Here is a 22,500-nt window from a genome sequence, read left to right as displayed (position 1 = left end):
TCTCCCTCCCTCTCTCCCTCTCCCTCTCTCTCCCCCTCTCTCTCTCCCTCTCCTCTCTCTCTCTCTCTCTCTCTCTCTCTCTCTCTCTCTCTCTCTCTCTCTCTCTCTCTCTCTCTCTCTCTCTCTCTCTCTCTCTCTCTCTCTCTCTCTCTCTCTCTCTCTCTCTCTCCCTCTCCCTCTCCCTCTCCCTCTCCCTCTCCCTCTCCCTCTCCCGCTCTCCAGAGCTCTGAGCAGGGGGGTCAGCCATCTTCGGCGCCCCCCGGAGCAGTTAGGGGTTAAGAGCCTTGCTCAAGGGCACAACGGCACCTTAGCTATGATGCCAGCAACCCTCACCAGTCACCAGCTCACAACCAACCACCACCTCCTGTGGTGGGGATCGAACCAGTGAACCTTGCTGGCCGGCCTCTCTAACCTCTAGGCTACCTGCCGCCCAGGATGGTAGGGGGGGAAACACTAGATCTGTTTGAACTTCTCTCTCTCCCTCCCTCTCTCTCTATCTCTCTCCCCCTCCCTCTCTCCCTCCCTCCCTCCCTCCCTCCCTCTCTGAGCAGTGCAGACAGAGTCAGGCTGTGCCAACATCGTCTCCGCTGCTCCCTGTCAGGCCGACCCTCAACAGTACGAGACCCAGTTCTCCAGACTACGCAACTTCCTCTCAGGTACATCAACTTCCTGTGTCTGTGTCTGTGTCTGTGTGGGCATGCAATGGCCGAAGGTAAATCTCTTATTGAATGCTCTAGAACACTGTGCTGCTGTGTAGTATCATATACGCCATTTAGCTGACGCTTTTATCCAGAGCAACTTACATTGCAGTGAGTGCATACGTTTGTCAGTATATACGGTCCCGGCGGGAATCAAACCCACAACCTCAGCGTTGTTAGCGCCGTGCTCTACCCACTAGGGATGGACGGTTTTTCGGTTAAACCGAAAACCGGGGTTTCTAAAATTAGAAACGTTTTTTTATCAAAACCGTCTGAAACCGGATTTTTATTTTTTTATTTTTTTTTTTTTGAAGAATAAAATAGAATAAGAATAAAACTGGAACATGTCACATGTTTGTCGTGTGTGAAAATAACAATGATACAGTCTGAATCTGCCGCGCAATGAGTGAGAGGTTTGGTCAGTTGTGAAGAATAACTGAGGATTAATATCTAATTGGGATTATATTTAAGGGTAACGAATCACTCTATGGGAAAGATAGTTGCCTTCAGTTATTGGTAGATAGGAAAGGTTTTTTACAATTACTCGCTTACATTTAATAAGATCATTTTCGCTGCTCTCTGTAAAGCGCATTGGGTCACTTTTGTGAGAAATGCGCTATAGAAATAAAATGTGATTTGATTTGATATCAATCAATCAATCAAACTTTATTTATGTTCTATAGCACAAATCATGCATTGAATGTAACTCCAAGTGCAGTATTTACTAAACCACAATATAATAAAACAAGAGCTATACGGATCAAGAGTGTTTGTGCATAGCGCCACTGTGTGTGAAGGCGCTACTGAAAGTGATGACAGAACGCATGTCTCAGAAGATACGCGGTCACTTAGTGACGCAAAGGTAGTTCTGTATTTATCTCTATCTGTATTAGTACATTTATTTTGAAAGCTCTATTTTGACAGCTCTACCATGGGCACTTTGATTTTGATGGGGCATTCTTTGTTGATTGACGACGAGTCAGTCTCGCGGCATGTGGTTTTTATGAAAAGCTTTAAGTATGTTCACTGCATAATTCTAAGTCTAATATTTCAGTGATTATTGAGCAGTATTCAAATATTTAAATACATTGAGCAGCAGCTGAAACTTTGTCTAAGAACCAAGATATTGAGAAAGCAGTTCATTCAATGAAGACGCTGTTCCAAGAGATGATCTTCCGTGCAGGCGTGCACCCTGGATCAGCGGAGCTGGTGTGTTAAGTGTTCATGTGTTTTCATGTATGGTGTAGCTTACAAAAGTCTGCCTTTCCACTTATATTTGTGAAACTAAGTAGCCTAAATGTGTTGCGACTGTGCTTACGGTGTTTTAATGGTGTTCGACATGAGTGTATTGTAGCAGTAGGGCTCAATTATTTGAAATTGGCGTTTTTTTTTTTTTTTTTTACCTTTTCGGTTAACCGGAAAACCGCGGTTTTAGTCTTTGACGGTTTTTCGGTTTCAATAATTGGAAACCGTCCATCCCTACTACCCACTGAGCCACAGAGGACCCCAGAGTATCATTCTTCCCTCCTGAAGGATAATAAAAGTGGTGTCGTTGTTGACGTTCCCCCCCCCCCCCCCCCCCCCCCCGCAGAGGCCGAGGTGCCCTGGGGGAAGGAGGTGAGCTGCGTCCTCTACCCCCTCTTCCTCTACCTGCACCTGGACATGGTGCGCAGCGGCCTGAAGGGGGCGGTAGACGGCTTCTACAGCCGCTTCCACGGCCACTTCCTGCAGGAGGGCGGCGAGCAGCGGGCCACGGTGGAGCAGCTACGCCACGTCCTCACCTCCCAGGTACGTCCTCACCTCCCAGGTACGTGCATGCGCGAATGCGCCTCTGTGTGTGTCTCTGTGTGTGTGTCAGTCAGTCATTAGGTTAGATTACATAAATCTGTACCGGTAACGATCCAGGTAATTAACCGTTATCGTTAACCTCCCCCCCAGGACGTGACAGCCAACCCCAAGCTGAGCGCCTTCCTGGACCACAAGTACGTGGTTCACCTGACAGAGCCGGCGTACAACTACCTGCTGCGCTACCTGCAGAGTGAGGACAACAGCGCCCTCTGCAGGGCCCTGGGCACACACGTACAGGTGGGTGGTGGGACAGGTACAGGTGGGTGTTTTGCGTGGTGGTACAGGTGGGTGGGGTGCTGGGTGTTGTGGGTAGTGGTACAGGTGGGTGGGGTGCTGGGTGTTAGGGTTAGGGTTAGGGTGGGTAGTGTACCAGTCAGTCAATAATGGACAGAAGCTGTGTTCCAGATTCTCCATCCCTGTGTGCAACTTCCCCTCATGGATTTAAAAGCATTTGGGCTTGACGTAGGGAGCCGTGCTTACACCCATCATATGCTTTCAGATCCATGTAGAGGGGAGGAACAAGAGAGCACTCTGGGTAGAGAATTGGGACTCAACCTCTTGTCATTGCCCATCAACCTTGATTTTTTTAACGTCCGTTCTTGAACTTAAAATCCTCACCGGTCTTCACCTGGTCTGAACATCCGCCCAGGTGGAGGTCACGGCCTCGCAGCGCACGGACTACCAGCTGTACGGGACTGGGGGGGGCGCGGCGGGGGGCGCCAGGGAGGCCTCGGCGGCCGGGGGGCCCAACTCCACCTCCTCCTGGTCGGGCGTGGAAGGGGCGGAGGGCGGGGAGGCGCTGGAGGTCCCGGCGGAGGCCCCCCAGAGCGAGGCGGCCCTGGAGGCGCTGCAGGACTGCATCAGGAAGGTGCAGGAGGGCCCGCCGTCGCTCACCACCGTCTGCTTCTACGACTTCCAGCACACAGAGCAGCTGCTGAACACGGCCGAGGTGAGAGGTCATCTCTGGGCTTATGGGGAGGGGGGGGTTCGCTGTTTATTTCAGTGTCCTTGACCTTCAGAGTAGCGCCCACTAGATACTGTCAGGCTTGTTACTCTAGATCACATGTGTCAAAGTCAAGGCCCGCGGGCCAGATCAGGCCCGTGAATGACTTCTCTCTCGCCCGCGGGATGATATTTAATTACTATTAAAACCGGCCCGCAGTATTATGTGCCCGCAGCACCATAATACTACAAGTCCCAAGATGCACTGCGAGTGCATTGGCGCGTACCGAGTGCCCGCGAGCGAGCGCGACCCCGCGTCTTCTCTTCACTTCAGTACTAGTCATGAGCAGCAGCAGCACAGTCACAGTGGAGGCCTAAACATCGCCGTCAATTCCCGAGTGTTCCCGAGTACACAGTTTGCTGACAAACCGCCGAATTCAGGCGGAGATTTTCCGACTTTGAAGCCCAAAAAAGCAGGCTTCAACTGCTCAGCAATCCATTTGCAGTTGACCTGGAAAGTGCACCAGCAAATCTCCAAATGGAGCTGTAATGACACACTGAAGGCAAAATATGAGTCCGTGGCGCTGCTGAGTTTGCTCGTTTCATCCCCGACACAATGCCTGAGCTGCGCACCCAAGTTGCTCGCACGCTGTCTATGTTTGGCAGCACATACCTGTGTGAACAACTGTTTTCGTTGATGAAACTAAACAAAACATCACATAGGAGTCATCTTAGTGATGAACATCTGAACTCAATCCTGAGGATTTCCTCAGCTCAGAGCCTGACCCCAAACATTAATAATGAACTTGTACTCAAGATGAGCAGAAAGGACTTGGACTTGATATTTCTTTGAAGGGAATTATTATTTTTTTCTCCAGTTGAATGGACCCAGGGAAATGTTGCCTAAGATATTAATGCAACTGTTTTGCAAGTTTGCACTAACTTTTCTAATGTTATTATAAAAGACAGTCATTGGTGAGGATCAGAGCAGCACACTGATTTGTTTTTAATGCATGCTGTTTCATTTTTGCATTTATCTTGCCATTGAGCTTTGAAGGAAAATTACATTTAGCTGTTTACCTGTTAAAAAAAATAAGAAAAAATTGTTTTCAATTTATTACTGAAAGAGCCTTGAGAAAACATTGCAACTGATTTTATTTAAGTTTTACTTAATTTAATTTAAGGATTAATGTTAAGTGCAATATAGGCTGTGTTATTGGTATTGGTTCAATATGTGCAATAATTGCGCATTAGTTTTAATAAACATTGAACCAGCCCGGCCCTCCACTTGTACCATTTTTTTTATTTTGGCCCCCTGTGTATTTGACTTTGACATGACTGCTTTAGATACTGTCAGGCTTGTTACTCTAGATACTGTCAGACTTGTTACTCTAGATACTGTCAGGCTTGTTACTCTAGATACTGTCAGACTTGCCTGTCAGATTAGGACCACAATGAACAATTATATGTATATAGAAGAGGAAAAGAATAAGCTAATAATGATAATAATCACACGGTAGATCTATCGTGCTTTTATCATGTTGTTGTTGTGTGTTGTTGTTTTGTCATAGGTGAAACATGTTTTCAAGATTGTCTAATAGAACCCCTCTATCCTTCTCCCTCCTTCCCTCCCTTCTTTCCTTCTCTCCCTCCCCCCCCCCCCCAGGTGTCGGCTGACAGCAGGCTGCTGGCTGCAGGGTTCGACAGCTCCGTGGTGAAGCTGTGGAGTCTGAGGGCCAGGAAGCTGAAGACCCGCCCCCACCGCGCTGACGTCTCCCAGATCCACCTGGCCTGTGACATGCTGGAGGAGGAGGTGAGAGAAGGGGGGGGGAGGTGAGGGAGGGGGGAGAGGGAAGGGCGGAGGAAGTGAGGGGAGGCTTCTTGTTGATATCAGCCAACAACAAGCTGTCATCTCCCCCCCCCCCCCCCCCCCCCCTGAGGACAATGATAATCAATGACTTTATTAAACATTAACATGTCCTAGTCTGTCCTCATCAAACACCCGGTGGACTTAGACGATCCTTTAACTAAACACGTCTTACTGTTTTTCTTTTTTTCTTTTCCGATCAGGCGGACGACGAGGGCGCCTCGGGCAGCGAGATCAAGACCCTGCGCGGCCACAGCGGGCCCGTGTACCGCACGGCCTTCCTGACGGACGGCTCGGGCCTCCTCTCGTGCTCCGAGGACACGTCCATCCGCTACTGGGACCTGGGCGCCTTCGCCAACACGGCGCTCTACCGCGGCCACGCCTACCCCGTGTGGGACGTGGACGTCAGCCCCTGCAGCCTGTACTTCGCCTCGGCCTCCCACGACCGCACGGCCCGCCTCTGGACCTTCTCCCGCACCTACCCGCTGCGCCTCTACTCGGGCCACCTGGCCGACGTGGACTGCGTCAAGTTCCACCCCAACTCCAACTACCTGGCCACCGCCTCCGCCGACAAGACGGTGCGCCTGTGGAGCACCCAGCAGGGGGCGTCGGTGAGGCTGTTCACGGGCCACCGCGGCCCCGTGCAGGCGCTGGCGTTCGCGCCCAACGGGAGGTACCTGGCGTCGGCCGGCGAGGACCAGCGGGTGAAGCTGTGGGACCTGGCCTCGGGGATGCTGTCCAAGGACCTCCGCGGGCACACGGACAGCGTGACCAGCCTCTCCTTCAGCCCCGACAGCACCCTGGTGGCCTCCTCCTCCATGGACAACTCGGTCAGGGTGTGGGACATCAGGGGCTCCCCCTCCCACGGGGGGGCGCAGGCGGACGGGTCGTCCGGGGAGCTGGTGGGTCTGTACACGGGGAACACCAGCAACGTGCTCAACGTGCAGTTTATGGCCTGCAACCTGCTGTTGGTGACCGGGACGGCCCAGGAGAAGCAAGAACAGTAGCCGCCGCCCCCGCCGCCATTTTGTTTGTTTATGTTGTTTCGTTCGGTCGCTATGGAGATGGATGTTGTCAAGGCCAGCAGACTGATAGTGGTGTTGGATGCAGGCCAGGAGGAATAAGAACCAGTAGCCAGCCGCCATTTTGTTTGTTTGTTTTGTTTATGTTTTGGTTGTGTTCGCTGGGGGGGGACTGTCTGGGCGGGAGGAGCTGGTGGCAGACCTAGTCACCATGGAGACAGACATTTTCTTTCCCCTCGCCAATCACAGAGAGGTTTGATCAAAGGTCAAAAGGTCAAATTCGCCAAACTGACGCGCTGGTTGGTCGGCTAACCCGTCCTGATGTTATTTTGTCTTCCGGGTTGAAAATGACGTTTATTGTCCGTAAAAGAAAAAGAAAAGAAGGACACGTTTGATTTTGAGGATTTATGGAATTCTCTCACAGAAAGCCCTTACGAGAATTTAAAACATTCTTATCTTCCCAAATATACAGACCCAATTCTTCCAATAAAGTAGGTGTTTATAGAATGATGTAGCATTGCATGGAGGGATGTTGATTTGAATGTGAGGTCTCTAGTATAGTATCAGATCTATCTGGCTGATTTAGAGTCGTATAGGGGAGACCAGCCAGCTCCATCTGATCCTGGATAGCAAAAATCATTCTGATCCAGATTAAAAGTTTTGAACAACCGGGCCCTGATGATCAACAGCCAGGGGAGGCTGGCGGAGGTAGAAATGGGAGGACAGTCTCATTGTAATGCATGGGATGTACTGGAGTTTGATCCCTTTCTCTTCCATGCATTACAATGACCCTCTCCTCCCATGTATCTATTCCTGGTGTCACGCATAAGATTCACATTGATCTGAGAAAAGCGCTTAAAAAGAAAAGGTAACATTCTATACCTGTTCAGAGTTGAAGTGTCTGAAAGCAGTGTCTCCATTTAAAATGTCTCCCCACTGCGTTGCTGGGGGTCATTATAGTGTGGCTCAATTCCAATATCAACACTAGCATTCTACTCCCTACTGGGCTAGTACATTGCTTCAATTTGGTTAAGCAGGCCTAAGCATGCAAGGGTTAATGTTGGAACTGAGCCGGAGCCTATGCTGTAGAAGGCTGAACTGTTTATGACATCATCAGGGCCTAGTTGTTCAAAACTTTTAATCTGGATCAGAATGATTCTTCCAGAATCAGATTGAGCTGTCTGATTTCCCCTATACTACTCAAAATCAGCCAGTTAGATCTGATCCTGGATCAGAGAGAAGAATCGGGATCATTCTGATCCAGATTAAAAGTTTTGACAACTGGGTAGTGGATGAATGGAGATGCCAGTTCTGCTTTAAATAAAATTGTGTTAAATGCTGACTAAAAAAACAAGAACTTCTGTTATTGAACAACAGGACTGGTTGAGACTTGTGTAAAACCATGTCAATGTCAGAGGATGCAATGAAAACAAGGAAATTATTTTCGTACTGTTTTTTGCTAGTGGCATTATTTGTATACTCATGAAAATTGTAAATATATATTTTTAATATCTGACCACTTGTATATTTCTTTTTCATGAGAGTTTGCACCCTTTTGCATGTTTTTGTGGGTGAAAATGTATTAATAGATAAAGTGAAGCATAAAGATGTTTTGTCTCTGTCTCCTATTCATGTAGTCAGTCAAGTCAAGTTTATTTATGAAGCACATTTAAAACAACCTGACCAAAGTGCTGAACATGGATTAAGATATACAGTACATGGCAATAAATAGAGAATAAAAGCCAATAAAATCACAATATAAAATCATAACAACGCAAGCACAAAGACAAAAAAAAAAACAAATGTAAAAAAAAAAAAAAAAAAAAAAAACGCTTTAAGCGAGTGTCTGAAATGTAAAAGTATATGAATGAAGTATTTACAACTAGATTAGAAACTGTTTCAAAGCCTGGTGGGATTAACCAGCCACCAACACATTCCTTATTTACAACAACCAAACTCAAATGGGTTTACCAATTCCAGAATAATATTGTATACATTAATATTATATCCATACTGTATATGTTACGGTACATGTGGGAAAACTAGGGTTAGGGTTAGGTGCTAAGGTGCTACGGTTAGGGTTAGGGTTAGTAGTAGGGTTAGGATTAGGTTCAGGGTTAAACATGCCAGCATGTACCAAGTCGACGTAGCACCTAACCCTAACCCTAGTTTTCCCACATGTACCGTAACATATACACAGGGCCAGCCCAAGACATAAACGGACTAAGCGGTAGGACCACAACCACTAGAGGGGGCCACATTTTATAAATGTTTTAATTAAATAAATAAATAAAAAATAATAATTGGATGACTGATGTTGGATGGTCCATTGAGTCCATCTTAATGCAAGGATAACAGTTAATGTTATTTTGGAATCAATGTCTGTTTTTATAGGGTCTCTGATTTGCATAGGATTCAATGATCAGGTTGTCATTATAAATTGAGCAAATGGAGAGGAACAAAACTGCTCAGGAATGTGACCCTGAGGCCTGGGGAGACAAACATGTACAAAGTTGAATGGTGGAGAGGAAAAAGCACAGTCGATGGGACATCATCTCAGTCACTCTACAAAATTGGTCCAGAACCAAGTGGCCCAAAGAAAATCTTTGATGCTCCCAGTTTCTGCACCATCTCTCGTGTGAAGAATAGTGGAGCTGTATCAATGTATGCGTATATTTGTCATTGGCAGAGACTGAGGAGTTTATCAGGATCAAGAGAAAATTATACAATCTGAGAGTTGGTAGTGACATCCTAATCTACACAGTGTGTAATTGATTCCTATGCAAATCAGAAACCCTATAAAAACATATATAAATGTATAACCATATATAATATATATAAATAAATAAATAAAAATAATAAACATATATAAAAAGATATTGATTCCAAAATTACATTAACTGTTATCCTTGCATTAAGATGAACTCAATTCAACTTACTGAGTGATTTGTTGATGACATTTCTGTCACTCTTTTTAGCAAATGTTATGCACATGAAGTATTTCTGTGTTTCAATTTGAATACATTTTCAGACATTTCTAAAAACGTTGTCATTATGGGGTATTGTGTGTGGATTGATGCCAATTTTTGATGCCCCCCCCTTGTCTATTAAACACCCATCAATCGAAAACTCCAACCCCCCCGACAAAACGTGTGTGTGTGTGTGTGGGGGGGGGGGGGTATCTTCAACGAGGGGGGGGGGGGGGTCCATGCCACCCCCCAAGGCAAACCTAGGGGAAACACTGCACACATACATACACACACACACACACACACACTCACACACACACACACACACACACACACACACACACACACACATTCTCTCTCTCTTTCCAGCATTTCTTAAATAAAGGCATGCTAAAAAAATAATCTGAGACTTTGTGATTTCATTACAAATGTTTATTATTATTAATGTATTAGTATTATAGTTATTGTACCTCTGCAACAGCATCAGCTGACTGAGGGAACATCTCAGGCAAAGCCTAGACACCAAGGTCTACAGAGAGCCAACCGTCTGGCCGAGGGTTAGTTAGAAGTTACAGTTGAGACTCTTTCTAAATGAAGACCAGGCTACATGTCCTGCAGAGGGGAAGTGAGAGTGTCTGTAAACATCTTTGGTTTTCTTAGTTGGAACCTTTCTGTTTTCGGGGGTTGGTCTTGGGCCAGGGTGCAACACCCAAATGACGCGTCTCACATCTGACATTTTCGTCTGACATTTTCTTCTTTAATTATTTGACTAATCTATTTTAAAATGTTCAAGTATTCCCTCACAAAATGATTGACCTTGACCTTGAAATCTCCAACTTGATCTATCGTGGTTATCACTGTAGGAATGCATGTCAGCGGCTCACACACACACACACACACACACACACACACACACACACACACACACACACACAGCCAGGTCTGTCAGCACAGACAAACAGACAAACCCCACATTCCATAACAGAAGCGACAAAGGGCAACATTCTATAGTGAACTCCCAACGTTCCAGGGTGCATTCCTCCACCTCCGCCCTCATGAGCCAGCGGCCCCACCCAGGGAGAGAGGGGGCCTGTGGGGCAGGAAGAAGGGGCGAGGTCCCTCTCTCTCCCCGCCTGGCTTGTAGAGGAGGATAAACCTGTTTCTGTCTCGAGGGTGTGTACCTACCTGCCTGACAGGCTTCTTTCTCCATCACACTGGGATACACGAACACACACACACACACACACACACTCGCACACACACACTCGCACAAACACACACATACACACACGCACACACACACCTGGAGAAAAAAACACCAACACTCTCTGTCTCACTACTCACACCCCACACACACACACGCCTCTCTCTCCCTGTCACACAACGAGCCAGATCACTGTTCTATCCCATTCATCCAGTTGCACCCTCTGCTGTGAAGATGCCCTACAATTCCTCCCTGTCCGGTGGCGTCGGTGCGGCCCGGCCCAAGGCGGTCAGTACCCAGGCGGACGGGAAGACGTACGAACAGCTGAGGCAGGAGTGTCTAGAGAAGGGCACGCTGTTCCAGGACCCGGACTTCCCCGCCACCGCCTCCTCCCTCTACTACAGCCAGAGTGTCCCTGTCACCTTCGAATGGAAGAGGCCTGGGGTAGGTGGAGGACAGGAGGGTAGGTGGAGGACAGGAGGGTAGGTGGAGGACAGGAGGGTAGGTGGAGGACAGGAGGGGAGGTGGAGGACAGGAGGGGAGGTGGAGGACAGGAGGGGAGGTGGAGGACAGGAGGGGAGGTGGAGGACAGGAGGGCAGGGGTAGGTGGAGGGCAGGAGCGGAGGTGGAGGACAGGAGGGGAGGTGGAGGACAGGAGGGCAGGGGTAGGTGGACAACAGGAGTTCAGGGGTAGGTAGACAACAGGAGGGCAGGTACACAGTGTAAGCTGATGAGATAGTGGGTGCGTTCGTAAATACACTCTGAGAGCGCCGTGGTGCATCCGGGGTGCTCTCTGGTCATTTGGAAATTCAGAGCACTCAGAGCGTCCCGCGTTAGAAGATTCAGAGCACTGTGCACTGGGAGCAGCCAGAGAGAACACTGGGCACTCTGACTGAAAAGACAAATTGTTGTTTTTTGCTCAAATGTTATGGTTGCGGCTTGATTAGTACTCTAGAGAGTATTATTCAACACGAGTCTATGTGCAACAAAACATGTAATAATCATGTTTATACATACTGTCAATATCACTAAAGTTAGCAACAGAAAGCTAGCTAGTTAGATCACCCTGAACACCCCGATAGAGCCGATAGAGGAGTTGTACAGTCTGATTGTTTATTGTTTTAAGGAGGGCTGTGTTGTATGGGATGGCACAGGGAGGTCATTTGGAAAGCTAAGATGCTATAAGCTATAGAGAGACTAGTATGCCCCCTCTACAATCTGAGACTGTTTTAGCATTTGAAGATGTATAAGCATTCATACCAACCATCACTTTAACTCACCAACTGCCAAAGAATTCTAGCACACTGACTACCACCGACTGAGTGCAAAGTGTTTTATGTGGTGTTTACCTAGCTACAACACTCTGGCTACAAAATGAAGCATCCTCATTCATGCATTTGTGGTGAATAAAGTCACCCTTAGGCACTCTAGAATGTTGACATGTTGAACTTTATTCATCCTCGGCACTGAATGAGTTAAAAAACCAGTTCTGCAGGAAAGGAATGTTGTGAAATGGCCAAAGTACTCTTAAGACGTCATAAAGTGTATAAAGCTTTATTATCCTGTTGTCTAGATAGCGTACATTAGATAACTAGGCCTATGAACCTGTTAGGATACTGTGGGGCCTTACAGTGTAGGCTATATCTTTATGTGGGATAGTGTTCTTGAATGGAACCTGAAGGCATTCTGAGAATGTTGCGTGTCTCAGTTATTGACTTTGGCAGATAGGTAGGTGAACTGTCTCTCTCCTAACAGACAGGCCATCGAGACGTGTACTGTGTACTGTAACAACCTGTCTGAAATATGATCCATGTTCTGGTACTGGGTCAAACCCAGCTCAGCTCAGATGAGTCCCTCACTAAGGCTGATAATGCAGCATGTAAAACAACTTCAGCCGCAGCCCCGTCTCTCTGGAACGCCCTCCCCAACCACATCAGACAGGACAACACCCTCCCAACATTTGAACAGGCCCTCAAAACCCACCTCTTCAAGCTCGCCTTCACCTGTTAACCCTCTCCCCCTCCCCTTCCCATGTGTCCCCAGCACTACCTTCATTAGGCCCCTATACTTTCTTTTATTTATTTTTTGTATTACTACTCAATCTTTTCAGTTTGTAAAGCATTTGAGTGTCTAGAAAAGCGCTATATAAGTCTAATTTATTATTATTATCATTATTATTATTATTATTATTATTATTATTATTATTATTATTATTCATAAGTATTGGTTGGATCTGATAGGTAGGTAGGTAGGTAGGTAGACAGATAGATACAGTAGATAGATAGATAGATAGATAGATAGATAGATAGATAGATAGATGGATGGATAGATAGATAGATAGATAGATAGATAGATAGATAGATGGATAGATAGATAGATAGATAGATGGATAGATAGATAGATAGATGGATAGATAGATAGATAGATAGATAGATAGATAGATAGATAGATAGATAGATGGATGGATAGATAGATAGATAGATAGATAGATGGATAGATAGATAGATGGATAGATAGATGACAAAATAAAGAGAGACCTAATAGACATTCAAAACCTCCAGCCTGCCTCTGATCACCCACTCACTGTTGAAAACTATTACAAGTTAGAAACACCTGCTGTGTGTTTCACACCTCCTCATGGTGACGTCTTTGACTGTAGTCAGAAGTAAGATATTGATCTGTAGTAGTAAGACAGGTACTTTATTGATCTGTAGTAGTAAGATAGGTACTTTATTGATCTGTAGTAGTAAGATAGGTACTTTATTGATCTGTAGTAGTAAGATAGGTACTTTATTGATCTGTAGTAGTAAGACAGGTACTTTATTGATCTGTAGTAGTAAGATAGGTACTTTATTGATCTGTAGTAGTAAGATAGGTACTTTATTGATCTGTAGTAGTAAGATAGGTACTTTATTGATCTGTAGTAGTAAGACAGGTACTTTATTGATCTGTAGTAGTAAGATAGGTACTTTATTGATCTGTAGTAGTAAGACACTACTACATTACTTTATTGATCCCCAAGGGGTAATTAAGGCGTGACCGACTGGGGAAGGGAACTCCACTGGGATAAATACCATGGAAGCTAATTATGGTCATTATGCATTTCTGTCTTGGGCGTGAGAGTGAATGGCTCAACTGCCTGTGTCTGTGTGTGTGTGTGTGTGTGTGTGTGTGTGTGTGTGTGTGTTTTGTGTGTTTTGTGCATGTTTTAGTGACTGGCACTTTGTCTGATTAAGACCGCAGGAATGTGAACACACCTAGCCCCTCCCCTTACTCTTACTTTACAACTTGTACATTGAGATGTAACAAAAGCGATTGTGATTGTGATTGTGATTGTGATTCTTCTGCAGGAACTATGCCAGAACCCCAAGTTCATTTCCGGAGGCGCTCAGAGGACAGACATCTGCCAAGGACAGCTGGGTTAGTGTTCTCCTGTCTCCTTCTACCACGCCAGGTCATTCTACAACAAGGGCCTTATAATGAGGTCGTTCTACAACAAGAACCTTATAATGAGGTCGTTCTACAACAAGGACCAAAAATAAACACCATAAGCATGTGTAAAAACACACCCATTAGGTCTCCAGTGTTCAGTTCAACATTCATTCTAGGGCCTAGAGTTTTTCCTGACCAGGTCACACGGTCTGGAAAACCTTGAGGACCCTGGCCCCTACTATAAACAAACACCTCTGTCTTTGTATGTGTTTCCCAGGCGACTGCTGGCTGCTGGCGGCCATTGCTTCTCTGACCCTCCACAAGGAGACGCTGGCCAGGGTGGTGCCTCACGACCAGAGCTTCGACCACGGCTACGCCGGGATCTTCCACTTCCAGGTAGAGTAGACGATAGACGATAGATAGATAGATAGATAGATAGATCGATCGATGGTACACTTGCCTACGACTAGCAGCTATTCTCTAAGTCGTATTTTATTATTATTATTATATATGCTAAAGATAGAAATCTCCAGCTGTCGTGTTTGAATCAAAGGTTCTGCACTCAATATGAACAAAGCATTGTTTACCTCAGCTGATAATGATTGCCATGTAGAAAAGAATGAATGAATAAATGAATGAAAGAATGAATGGATGAATGAATGAATAAATGAATGTTTGTGTTTGTGTTGCTTCAGTTCTGGCAGCACAACCAGTGGCTGGACGTGGTGGTGGACGACAGGCTGCCCTCCGTCAGAGACAAGCTGGTGATGGTCCACTCAGCCACTAACAACGAGTTCTGGAGTGCTCTGCTGGAGAAGGCCTACGCCAAGTATGGACATATTATTATTATTATTATTATTATTATTATTATTATTATTAGTAGTAGTAGTAGTAGTAGTATATATTTATTTGATGTTTTTTCTGTTTTTGTTTCGTTTAAAAATCATTTCTTTATTAATTGGCCCGTCTCCATGACGCTCAGTTACAGAAGTTATTTTCTGTTTCAACAAATGCATTTATGTAACTCACTCTCTCCCTCTCTCTTCCTCCCTCTCTCCCTCCTTCCTCCCCTCCCTCCCTCCTTCCTTCCCTCCCTCCCCCCCCTCCCTCAGGATGAATGGCAGCTATGAGTCCCTGAAGGGAGGCAGTACCCTGGAGGCCATGGAGGACTTCACGGGCGGCGTGGGAGAGATGTACGAGACCAAAGCAGCTCCAGCCAAGCTCTTCACCATCATGAAGAAGGCCCACGTTCGAGGCTCCATGCTGGGCTGCTCCATCGACGTAAGGCCCCCTAAAGCAAGCCTGGCTCCAGGCTGATATGGCAGCATCTGGTGAAGGGATACTTCAAAATGCCCAGACTTTTATTCAGAAAATGTTAAATACATTTCAGCGGTGTTGAAAATCAGTGACACACTGCAATGTTTTGACTCCAAATCAACCAGATCGATCTGATCCTGGATAGCAAAAAAGGATCAGGATCATTCTGATCCAGGTTAAAAGTTTTGAACAACGGAGCCCAAGGTGACTGATACCGGATGTGGTTTAAATGTTAACACACTCTCTCTCTCTCTCTCCCTCCATCCCTCTCTCTCTCCCTCCCTCCTTCCCTCTCTCCCTCCCTCCCTCTATCCCTCTCTCTCTCCCTCCCTCCATCCCTCTCTCTCTCCCTCCCTCCATCCCTCTCTCTCTCCCTCCCTCTCTCTCTCTACCTCCATCCCTCTCTCTCTCCCTCCCTCCATCCCTCTCTCTCCCCCTCCCTCCATCCCTCTCTCTCTACCTCCAGATCACAAGTTCAGCAGAGTCGGAGGCCCAGACAACGACAGGCCTTGTGAAGGGACACGCCTACTCCATCACAGGGCTGGAGGAGGTACCTCACTTCCTGTCTCAAACCAACCAATCAGATCCAATCAGACCCAATGTGATAAAACACAGTACCCCTTCCTCATCCCCTACCACGTGTTACTGTACATCGAGATTGCGTCCTCCGCCAGCCTCCCCTAACATTTAGGACTATAGACTCTGTACCCTGCGCCACAGAGTTAACCCTTTATGCTCCTGGTCCTGCAGGTGAGCTACCGAGGACAGAAGGTCCAGTTGATCCGAGTCAGGAACCCCTGGGGTCAGGTGGAGTGGAACGGCCCCTGGAGCGACAAGTAAGGATGGATGGAGGGATGGAGGGATGGATGGATGGAGGGATGGAGGGATGGAGGGATGGATGGATGGAGGGATGGATGGATGGATGGATGGATGGATGGAGGGATGGAGGGATGGAGGGATGGAGGGATGGATGGATGGATGGATGGATGGATGGATGGATGGAGGGAGGGATGGATGGATGGAGGGATGGATGGATGGATGGATGGAGGGATGGATGGATGAAGGGATGGATGGAGGGATGGATGGATGGATGGATGGATGGATGGAGGGATGGATGGATGAAGGGATGGATGGAGGGATGGATAGATGGATGGATGGATGGATGGATGGAAAGATAGATAGATAGATTATTTTACATTCAATTACGATGAGGGCTCACTTGTAGACCTTGGACTCAGTGTGACTCCCTGCCTAAACAAACGTTAAATATTCATTAGTGAAACGTTCTCTCTCTCCCGCAGGTCTAGAGAGTGGGAGGTGATCGACCAGGCCGAGAAAAAACGTCTTACTCAGAACAACTTAGAGGACGGAGAATTCTGGTTGGTATCAATTCTGGTCGTTGCTTTTACCCAGGGTGCACCACACTACCCAAGGTGCACCACACTACCCAGGGGGCAACACACTACAAACAACCGTTTTACCCAAGGCGCACTACTACAAACATCCCCAAAGTGTGTACGCCACACTGACGCAACACTGACAAAGTGGACAGAAAAAGTGTGCAGACTTTTGTTCCAGCCAAGCACACTAAAGCATTCCCGGGGTCTAGTGGTTACCGCTGACAACATCGTGAAAAATGGTGAAGTAACTGAGCGAGGCGTTTGTTTCAGGATGGAGTTTGAGGACTTCAAGGCCAACTACAACAAGATCGAGATCTGTAACCTGACGCCTGATTCGCTGATGGACGACACCAAGCGCCAGTGGGCGGTGAACATGTTCGAGGGCAACTGGATACGAGGCTCCACTGCGGGGGGCTGCAGGAACTTCATAGGTACTGGGAGATGTAGTCCTGCAGGTCTGGGACTTGTAGTCATGTAGGTCTGGGACTTGTAGTCCAGCAGGTCTGGGAGATGTAGTCCAGCTGACTGATCTGTCTGTCTGTCTGTCTGTCTGTCTCTCTCTCTCTCTGTCTCTCTCCCTCTCTGTCTCTCTCCCTCTCTGTCTCTCTGTGTGTGTGTCTCTCTCTCTCCCTCTCTCACTCTCTCTCTCTCTCCCTCCCTCCCTCCCTCTCTCAGACACATTTTGGACCAACCCCCAGTTCAAGCTGACCCTGGAGGACGCTGACGATGATGATGACGTGTGCAGCGTGGTCATCGCTCTGATGCAGAAGAACCGGCGTCAGCTCAGGAAGGAGGGGCTGGACCTGGAGACCATCGGCTTCGCCGTCTACGAGGTGAGGGAGGGAGAGTAGGGGTGGGGGGGGGGAGAGGTTAGAGAGAGAGAGTAGGGGTGGGGGGGGGGGGAGAGGTTAGAGAGAGAGAGTAGGGGTGGCGGGGGGGAATATGTCCTCTGATTTCTACCTCCACCAGCCTCCCCTGGGTTAGAGAGAGGAAAGAGACTTGCCCATAGGTTGAGTGCTATAAACGCATCTCTCATTCTCTCTCTCTCTAACCTTTACCTCCCTCTCTCCCCCCCTCCCCCCCTCCCTCCCTCCACCCCTCCCTCCCTCCTTCCGTCCACCCCTCCCTCCCTCCCCCCTCCCTCCCTCCTTCCCTCCTTCCCTCCAACCCTCCCTCCCCCCTCCCTCTCTCCTTCCCCACTCCCTCCCTCCCTCCCTCCCTCCCTCTCCACCAGGCTCCTAATGACGAGGACCACCTGGGGAAGGACTTCTTCCGGTACCACGGCTCCCAGGCCCGCAGCAAGACCTACATCAACATGAGGGAGGTGTCTGAGCGCTTCACCCTGCCCCCGGGGAAGTACCTGCTGGTCCCCACCACCTTCCAGCCCCACCACGAGGCCGACTTCATCATACGCATCTTCTCTGAGAAGGCCACCGGGAGCATGTGAGTTAACAGGGGAGGGAGGGAGGGAGGGAGGGAGGGAGGGAGAGAGAGATGGATTCTTCATCATTCGCACCTTCTCTGAGAAGGCCACTGAGAGCATGTGAGTTAACAGGGGAGGGAGGGAGGAAGGGAGGGAGGGAGGGATGGATGGATAGAGTGGGAGAGGGAGAGGGAGAGGGAGGGATGGAGGGATGGAGGGGAGGAGGATAGAGCGAGAAGGGAGGGAGAGAGAGAGAGAGGGATATTTCATTAAGCATCTTCATTGAGCATCTTTTCTGAGAAGGGCCACTGGGAACATGTGAGTGAGATTGAAGACCCATCTCTTCAGGCTACATCTTAACTGTTCCTCCTAAAGACCTCCTCATCCCCATTACCCCACTGTACAGTTTCTCTACTTTAAATACATTTTTTCAATAATACTACAATTAAAAAATGTATTCTTCCTTCTTCTAACAGTGTAACAGCCAATGGCCCCTGGTCCTAGCATAGATTACTTTTTCTTAGGATGACTGATGGATAGATGATTCACTTACTTGGACAGAGGAGGGAGAGAGGGAGGGATGGATGGATGGAGGGAGAGTGGAGGGTGGAGGGAATGCCTGCATATACTGTATATTGACTCAATAGATTTGATTGAGCCATTTAAAAAAAATAAAATAATAATCTTGCGGTAGCTAATCCCACTTTGTGTCTCCGTCCCCAGGGAGATGGGGAACACCATAGAAGCTGACCTGCCAGATGTAAGTTATCAACCGCTGAACCCCTGAACCCCTGAATACCCCCTGAGTTCTGTCCTGCTTAACCCTCCATGGTGAATGTGTGTGTGTGTGTGTGTGTGTGTGTGTGTGTGTGTGTGTGTGTGTGTGTGTGTGTGTGTGTGTGTGTGTGTGTGTGTGTGTGTGTGTGCGCGCGCGCGTGTGTGTGTGTGTGTGTGTGTGTGTGTGTCAGCCCCCCATGCCCAGCCTGCCAGAGGAGGAGACAGATGAGGAGAAGGGGCTGAGGAGGCTGTTCGAACAGATCGCTGGCTCAGTAAGAAAATATCACATTATTAATATTAACATGATCAATATCAACATTATTCATGTTCACATGATTAATATCAACATTATTAATATTAACATGATTAATATCAACATTATTCATGTTCACATTATGAATACCAACATTATTAATATCACCATTATTAATATTAACATTAGTAGTATCACCATTATTAATATTAACATTATAAATATCAATATTATTAATATCGACATTTTTAATATTAACATTCACATTTGATCTCCAACTCATAGGCATACTAAACAGTAGACAGAGCGCTCTGCTCTCACAGGTCTCGTGATCTGTATTGAAGCTCTTGCGCCCCCTGCTGGTCATAACCTGAACGTCATGTTGTGTGTCTGCAGGACCAGGCGATCTCTGCCAAGGAGCTGCAGCAGGTGCTGAACGGGGTGCTGAGCAGGAGTGAGTCTCCTCTACAGAGACACATGTCATACTGTCATATACGCTATTATTATGATTATTATTATTGTTATTATGATTATGATTATTATGATTATTATTATGATTATTATTATGATTATTATTATTAATGGTACATATGGACATGTTACGTGGAGGGGTCTTGGAAACACTTTTTTTTTCCTAGCATAGATCAGTTTATCTTATGATGACTGATGGACAGATGATTCACTGATGTATTCACAAATGGATAAAGGCGTCTGCTAAATGTTTGAAACGTCCAATGTAAATGTGATGGTTCTCTCTGTGTTCCTCCGCCAGGGAGGGAGATCAAGTTTGACGGCCTGAGCCTGAACACCTGCCACAGCATCATCAACCTCATGGACGTATCCTCCGCCACACGCCAACCACACGCCAACCACACGCCAACCACCACACGCTAACCACACGCCAACCACACGCCAACCACCACACGCCAACCACCACACGCCAACCACACGCCAACCACCACACGCCAACCACCACACGCCAACCACACGCCAACCACCACACACCAACCACCACACACCAACCACCACACGCCAACAACACGCCAACCACACACCTCCCACCACACGCCCACCACACACCTCCACACACCTCCCACCACACACCTCCCACACACCTCCACACCACGCCTCCACCACACACCTCCCACCACACACCTCCACCACACACCTCCCACCACACACCTCCACCACACACCCACCACACACCAACCACACACCTCCGCCACACGCCAACCACACACCTCCAACCACCACACACCTCCCACCACACACCTCCACCACACACCTCCCACCACACACCTCCACCACACACCCACCACACACCTCCCACCACACACCTCCACCACACACCAACCACACACCTCCCACCACACACCTCCCACCACACGCCCACCACACACCTCCAACCACACACCTCCCACCACACACCTCCCACCACACGCCAACCACCACACACCCACCACACACCTCCCACCACACACCCACCACACACCTCCCACCACACGCCAACCACACACCTCCACCACACACCTCCACCACACACCTCCACCACACACCTCCACCACACACCAACCACACACCTCCACCACACACCAACCACCACACACCTCCGCCACACACCAACCACACACCTCCCACCACACACCAACCACACACCTCCCACCACACACCAACCACACACCTCCGCCACACACCAACCACACACCTCCCACCACACACCCACCACACGCCAACCACACACCTCCCACCACACACCCACCACACGCCAACCACACGCCAACCACACACCTCCGCCACACGCCAACCACACACCTCCAACCACCACACACTTCCAACCACCACACACCTCCCACCACACACCTCCACCACACACCTACCACCACACACCAACCACACACCTCCCACCACACACCCACCACACACCTCCCACCACACGCCAACCACACGCCAACCACACACCTCCACCACACACCAACCACACACCTCCCACCACACACCAACCACACACCTCCACCACACACCAACCACCACACACCAACCACACACCAACCACACACCTCCCACCACACACCTCCCACCACACGCCAACCACACGCCAACCACACACCTCCGCCACACACCAACCACACACCTCCCCCACACACCAACCACACACCTCCACCACACACCAACCACACACCTCCACCACACACCAACCACCACACACCAACCACACACCTCCCACCACACTCCAACCACACGCCAACCACCACACACCAACCACCACACACCTCCCACCACACACCCACTACCACACGCCAACCACACACCTCCCACCACACACCTCCCACCACACACCCACTACCACACGCCAACCACACACCTCCCACCACACACCCACCACACACCTCCCACCACACACCCACTACCACACGCCAACCACACACCTCCCACCACACACCAACCACACACCTCCCACCACACGCCAACCACACACCTCCCACCACACACCAACCACACACCTCCCACCACACGCCAACCACACACCTCCCACCACACACCTCAACCACACACCTCCCACCACACACCAACCACACACCTCCCACCACACACCAACCACACACCTCCCACCACACGCCAACCACACACGTCCGCCACACACCAACCACACACCTCCCACCACACACCAACCACACACCTCCCACCACACGCCAACCACACACCTCCGCCACACACCAACCACACACCTCCCACCACACGCCAACCACACACCTCCGCCACACACCAACCACCACACGCCAACCACACACCTCCGCCACACGCCAACCACACACCAACCACCACACACCAACCACACACCTCCCACCACACGCCAACCACACACCTCCGCCACACACCAACCACACACCTCCTACCACACGCCAACCACACACCTCCACCACACACGCCAACCACACACCTCCCACCACACACCTCCACCACACACCTCCCACCACACGCCAACCACACACCTCCCACCACACACCTCCCACCACACACCTCCCACCACACACCAACCACACACCTCCCACCACACACCAACCACCACACACCAACCACACACCTCCACCACACACGCCAACCACACACCTCCGCCACACACCAACCACACGCCAACCACACACCTCCCACCACACACCACACACCTCCCACCACACACCTCCCACCACACCTCCACCACACACCTCCCACCACACCTCCACCACACACCAACCACACACCAACCACACACCTCCCACCACACGCCTCCCACCACACACCAACCACACACCTCCCACCACACACCTCCCACCACACACCCACCACACACCAACCACACACCTCCACCAC

General features: G+C 48.8%; 2 protein-coding genes across 2 annotated transcripts in view; both read left to right on the top strand.

The window, feature by feature from the left end:
* taf5l (TAF5-like RNA polymerase II, p300/CBP-associated factor (PCAF)-associated factor) overlaps positions 1 to 7,886 on the top strand; it is a 9,337-nt gene extending 1,451 nt beyond the window's left edge. Inside the window, exons 3-8 of the mRNA XM_080546387.1 lie at positions 552 to 656; positions 2,290 to 2,486; positions 2,637 to 2,783; positions 3,196 to 3,495; positions 5,155 to 5,301; positions 5,559 to 7,886. Of these exons, the coding sequence (XP_080402513.1) occupies positions 552 to 656; positions 2,290 to 2,486; positions 2,637 to 2,783; positions 3,196 to 3,495; positions 5,155 to 5,301; positions 5,559 to 6,362 (1,700 nt within the window). The 3' untranslated portion in view covers positions 6,363 to 7,886. The remainder of the gene's footprint in view (positions 1 to 551; positions 657 to 2,289; positions 2,487 to 2,636; positions 2,784 to 3,195; positions 3,496 to 5,154; positions 5,302 to 5,558) is intronic.
* Positions 7,887 to 10,784: 2,898 nt separating this feature from the next.
* capn9 (calpain 9) overlaps positions 10,785 to 22,500 on the top strand; it is a gene marked incomplete at both ends in the record, with an annotated part of 14,807 nt that continues 3,091 nt past the window's right edge. Inside the window, 15 exons of the mRNA XM_080546474.1 lie at positions 10,785 to 10,994; positions 13,901 to 13,970; positions 14,260 to 14,378; positions 14,678 to 14,811; positions 15,095 to 15,263; positions 15,766 to 15,849; positions 16,050 to 16,135; positions 16,601 to 16,678; positions 16,970 to 17,130; positions 17,375 to 17,532; positions 17,934 to 18,142; positions 18,846 to 18,882; positions 19,091 to 19,171; positions 19,549 to 19,606; positions 19,925 to 19,989. Coding sequence (XP_080402600.1) covers positions 10,785 to 10,994; positions 13,901 to 13,970; positions 14,260 to 14,378; positions 14,678 to 14,811; positions 15,095 to 15,263; positions 15,766 to 15,849; positions 16,050 to 16,135; positions 16,601 to 16,678; positions 16,970 to 17,130; positions 17,375 to 17,532; positions 17,934 to 18,142; positions 18,846 to 18,882; positions 19,091 to 19,171; positions 19,549 to 19,606; positions 19,925 to 19,989 — 1,719 coding nt within the window. The remainder of the gene's footprint in view (positions 10,995 to 13,900; positions 13,971 to 14,259; positions 14,379 to 14,677; positions 14,812 to 15,094; positions 15,264 to 15,765; positions 15,850 to 16,049; positions 16,136 to 16,600; positions 16,679 to 16,969; positions 17,131 to 17,374; positions 17,533 to 17,933; positions 18,143 to 18,845; positions 18,883 to 19,090; positions 19,172 to 19,548; positions 19,607 to 19,924; positions 19,990 to 22,500) is intronic.

Source organism: Nansenia antarctica (genome assembly GCF_963989245.1).
Source record: "Nansenia antarctica genome assembly, chromosome: 16".
NCBI classification, from domain to species: domain Eukaryota; kingdom Metazoa; phylum Chordata; class Actinopteri; order Argentiniformes; family Microstomatidae; genus Nansenia; species Nansenia antarctica.
The sequence above is the reverse complement of the archived record's forward strand: the minus strand, read 5'-3'. Positions and strand labels throughout refer to the sequence as shown.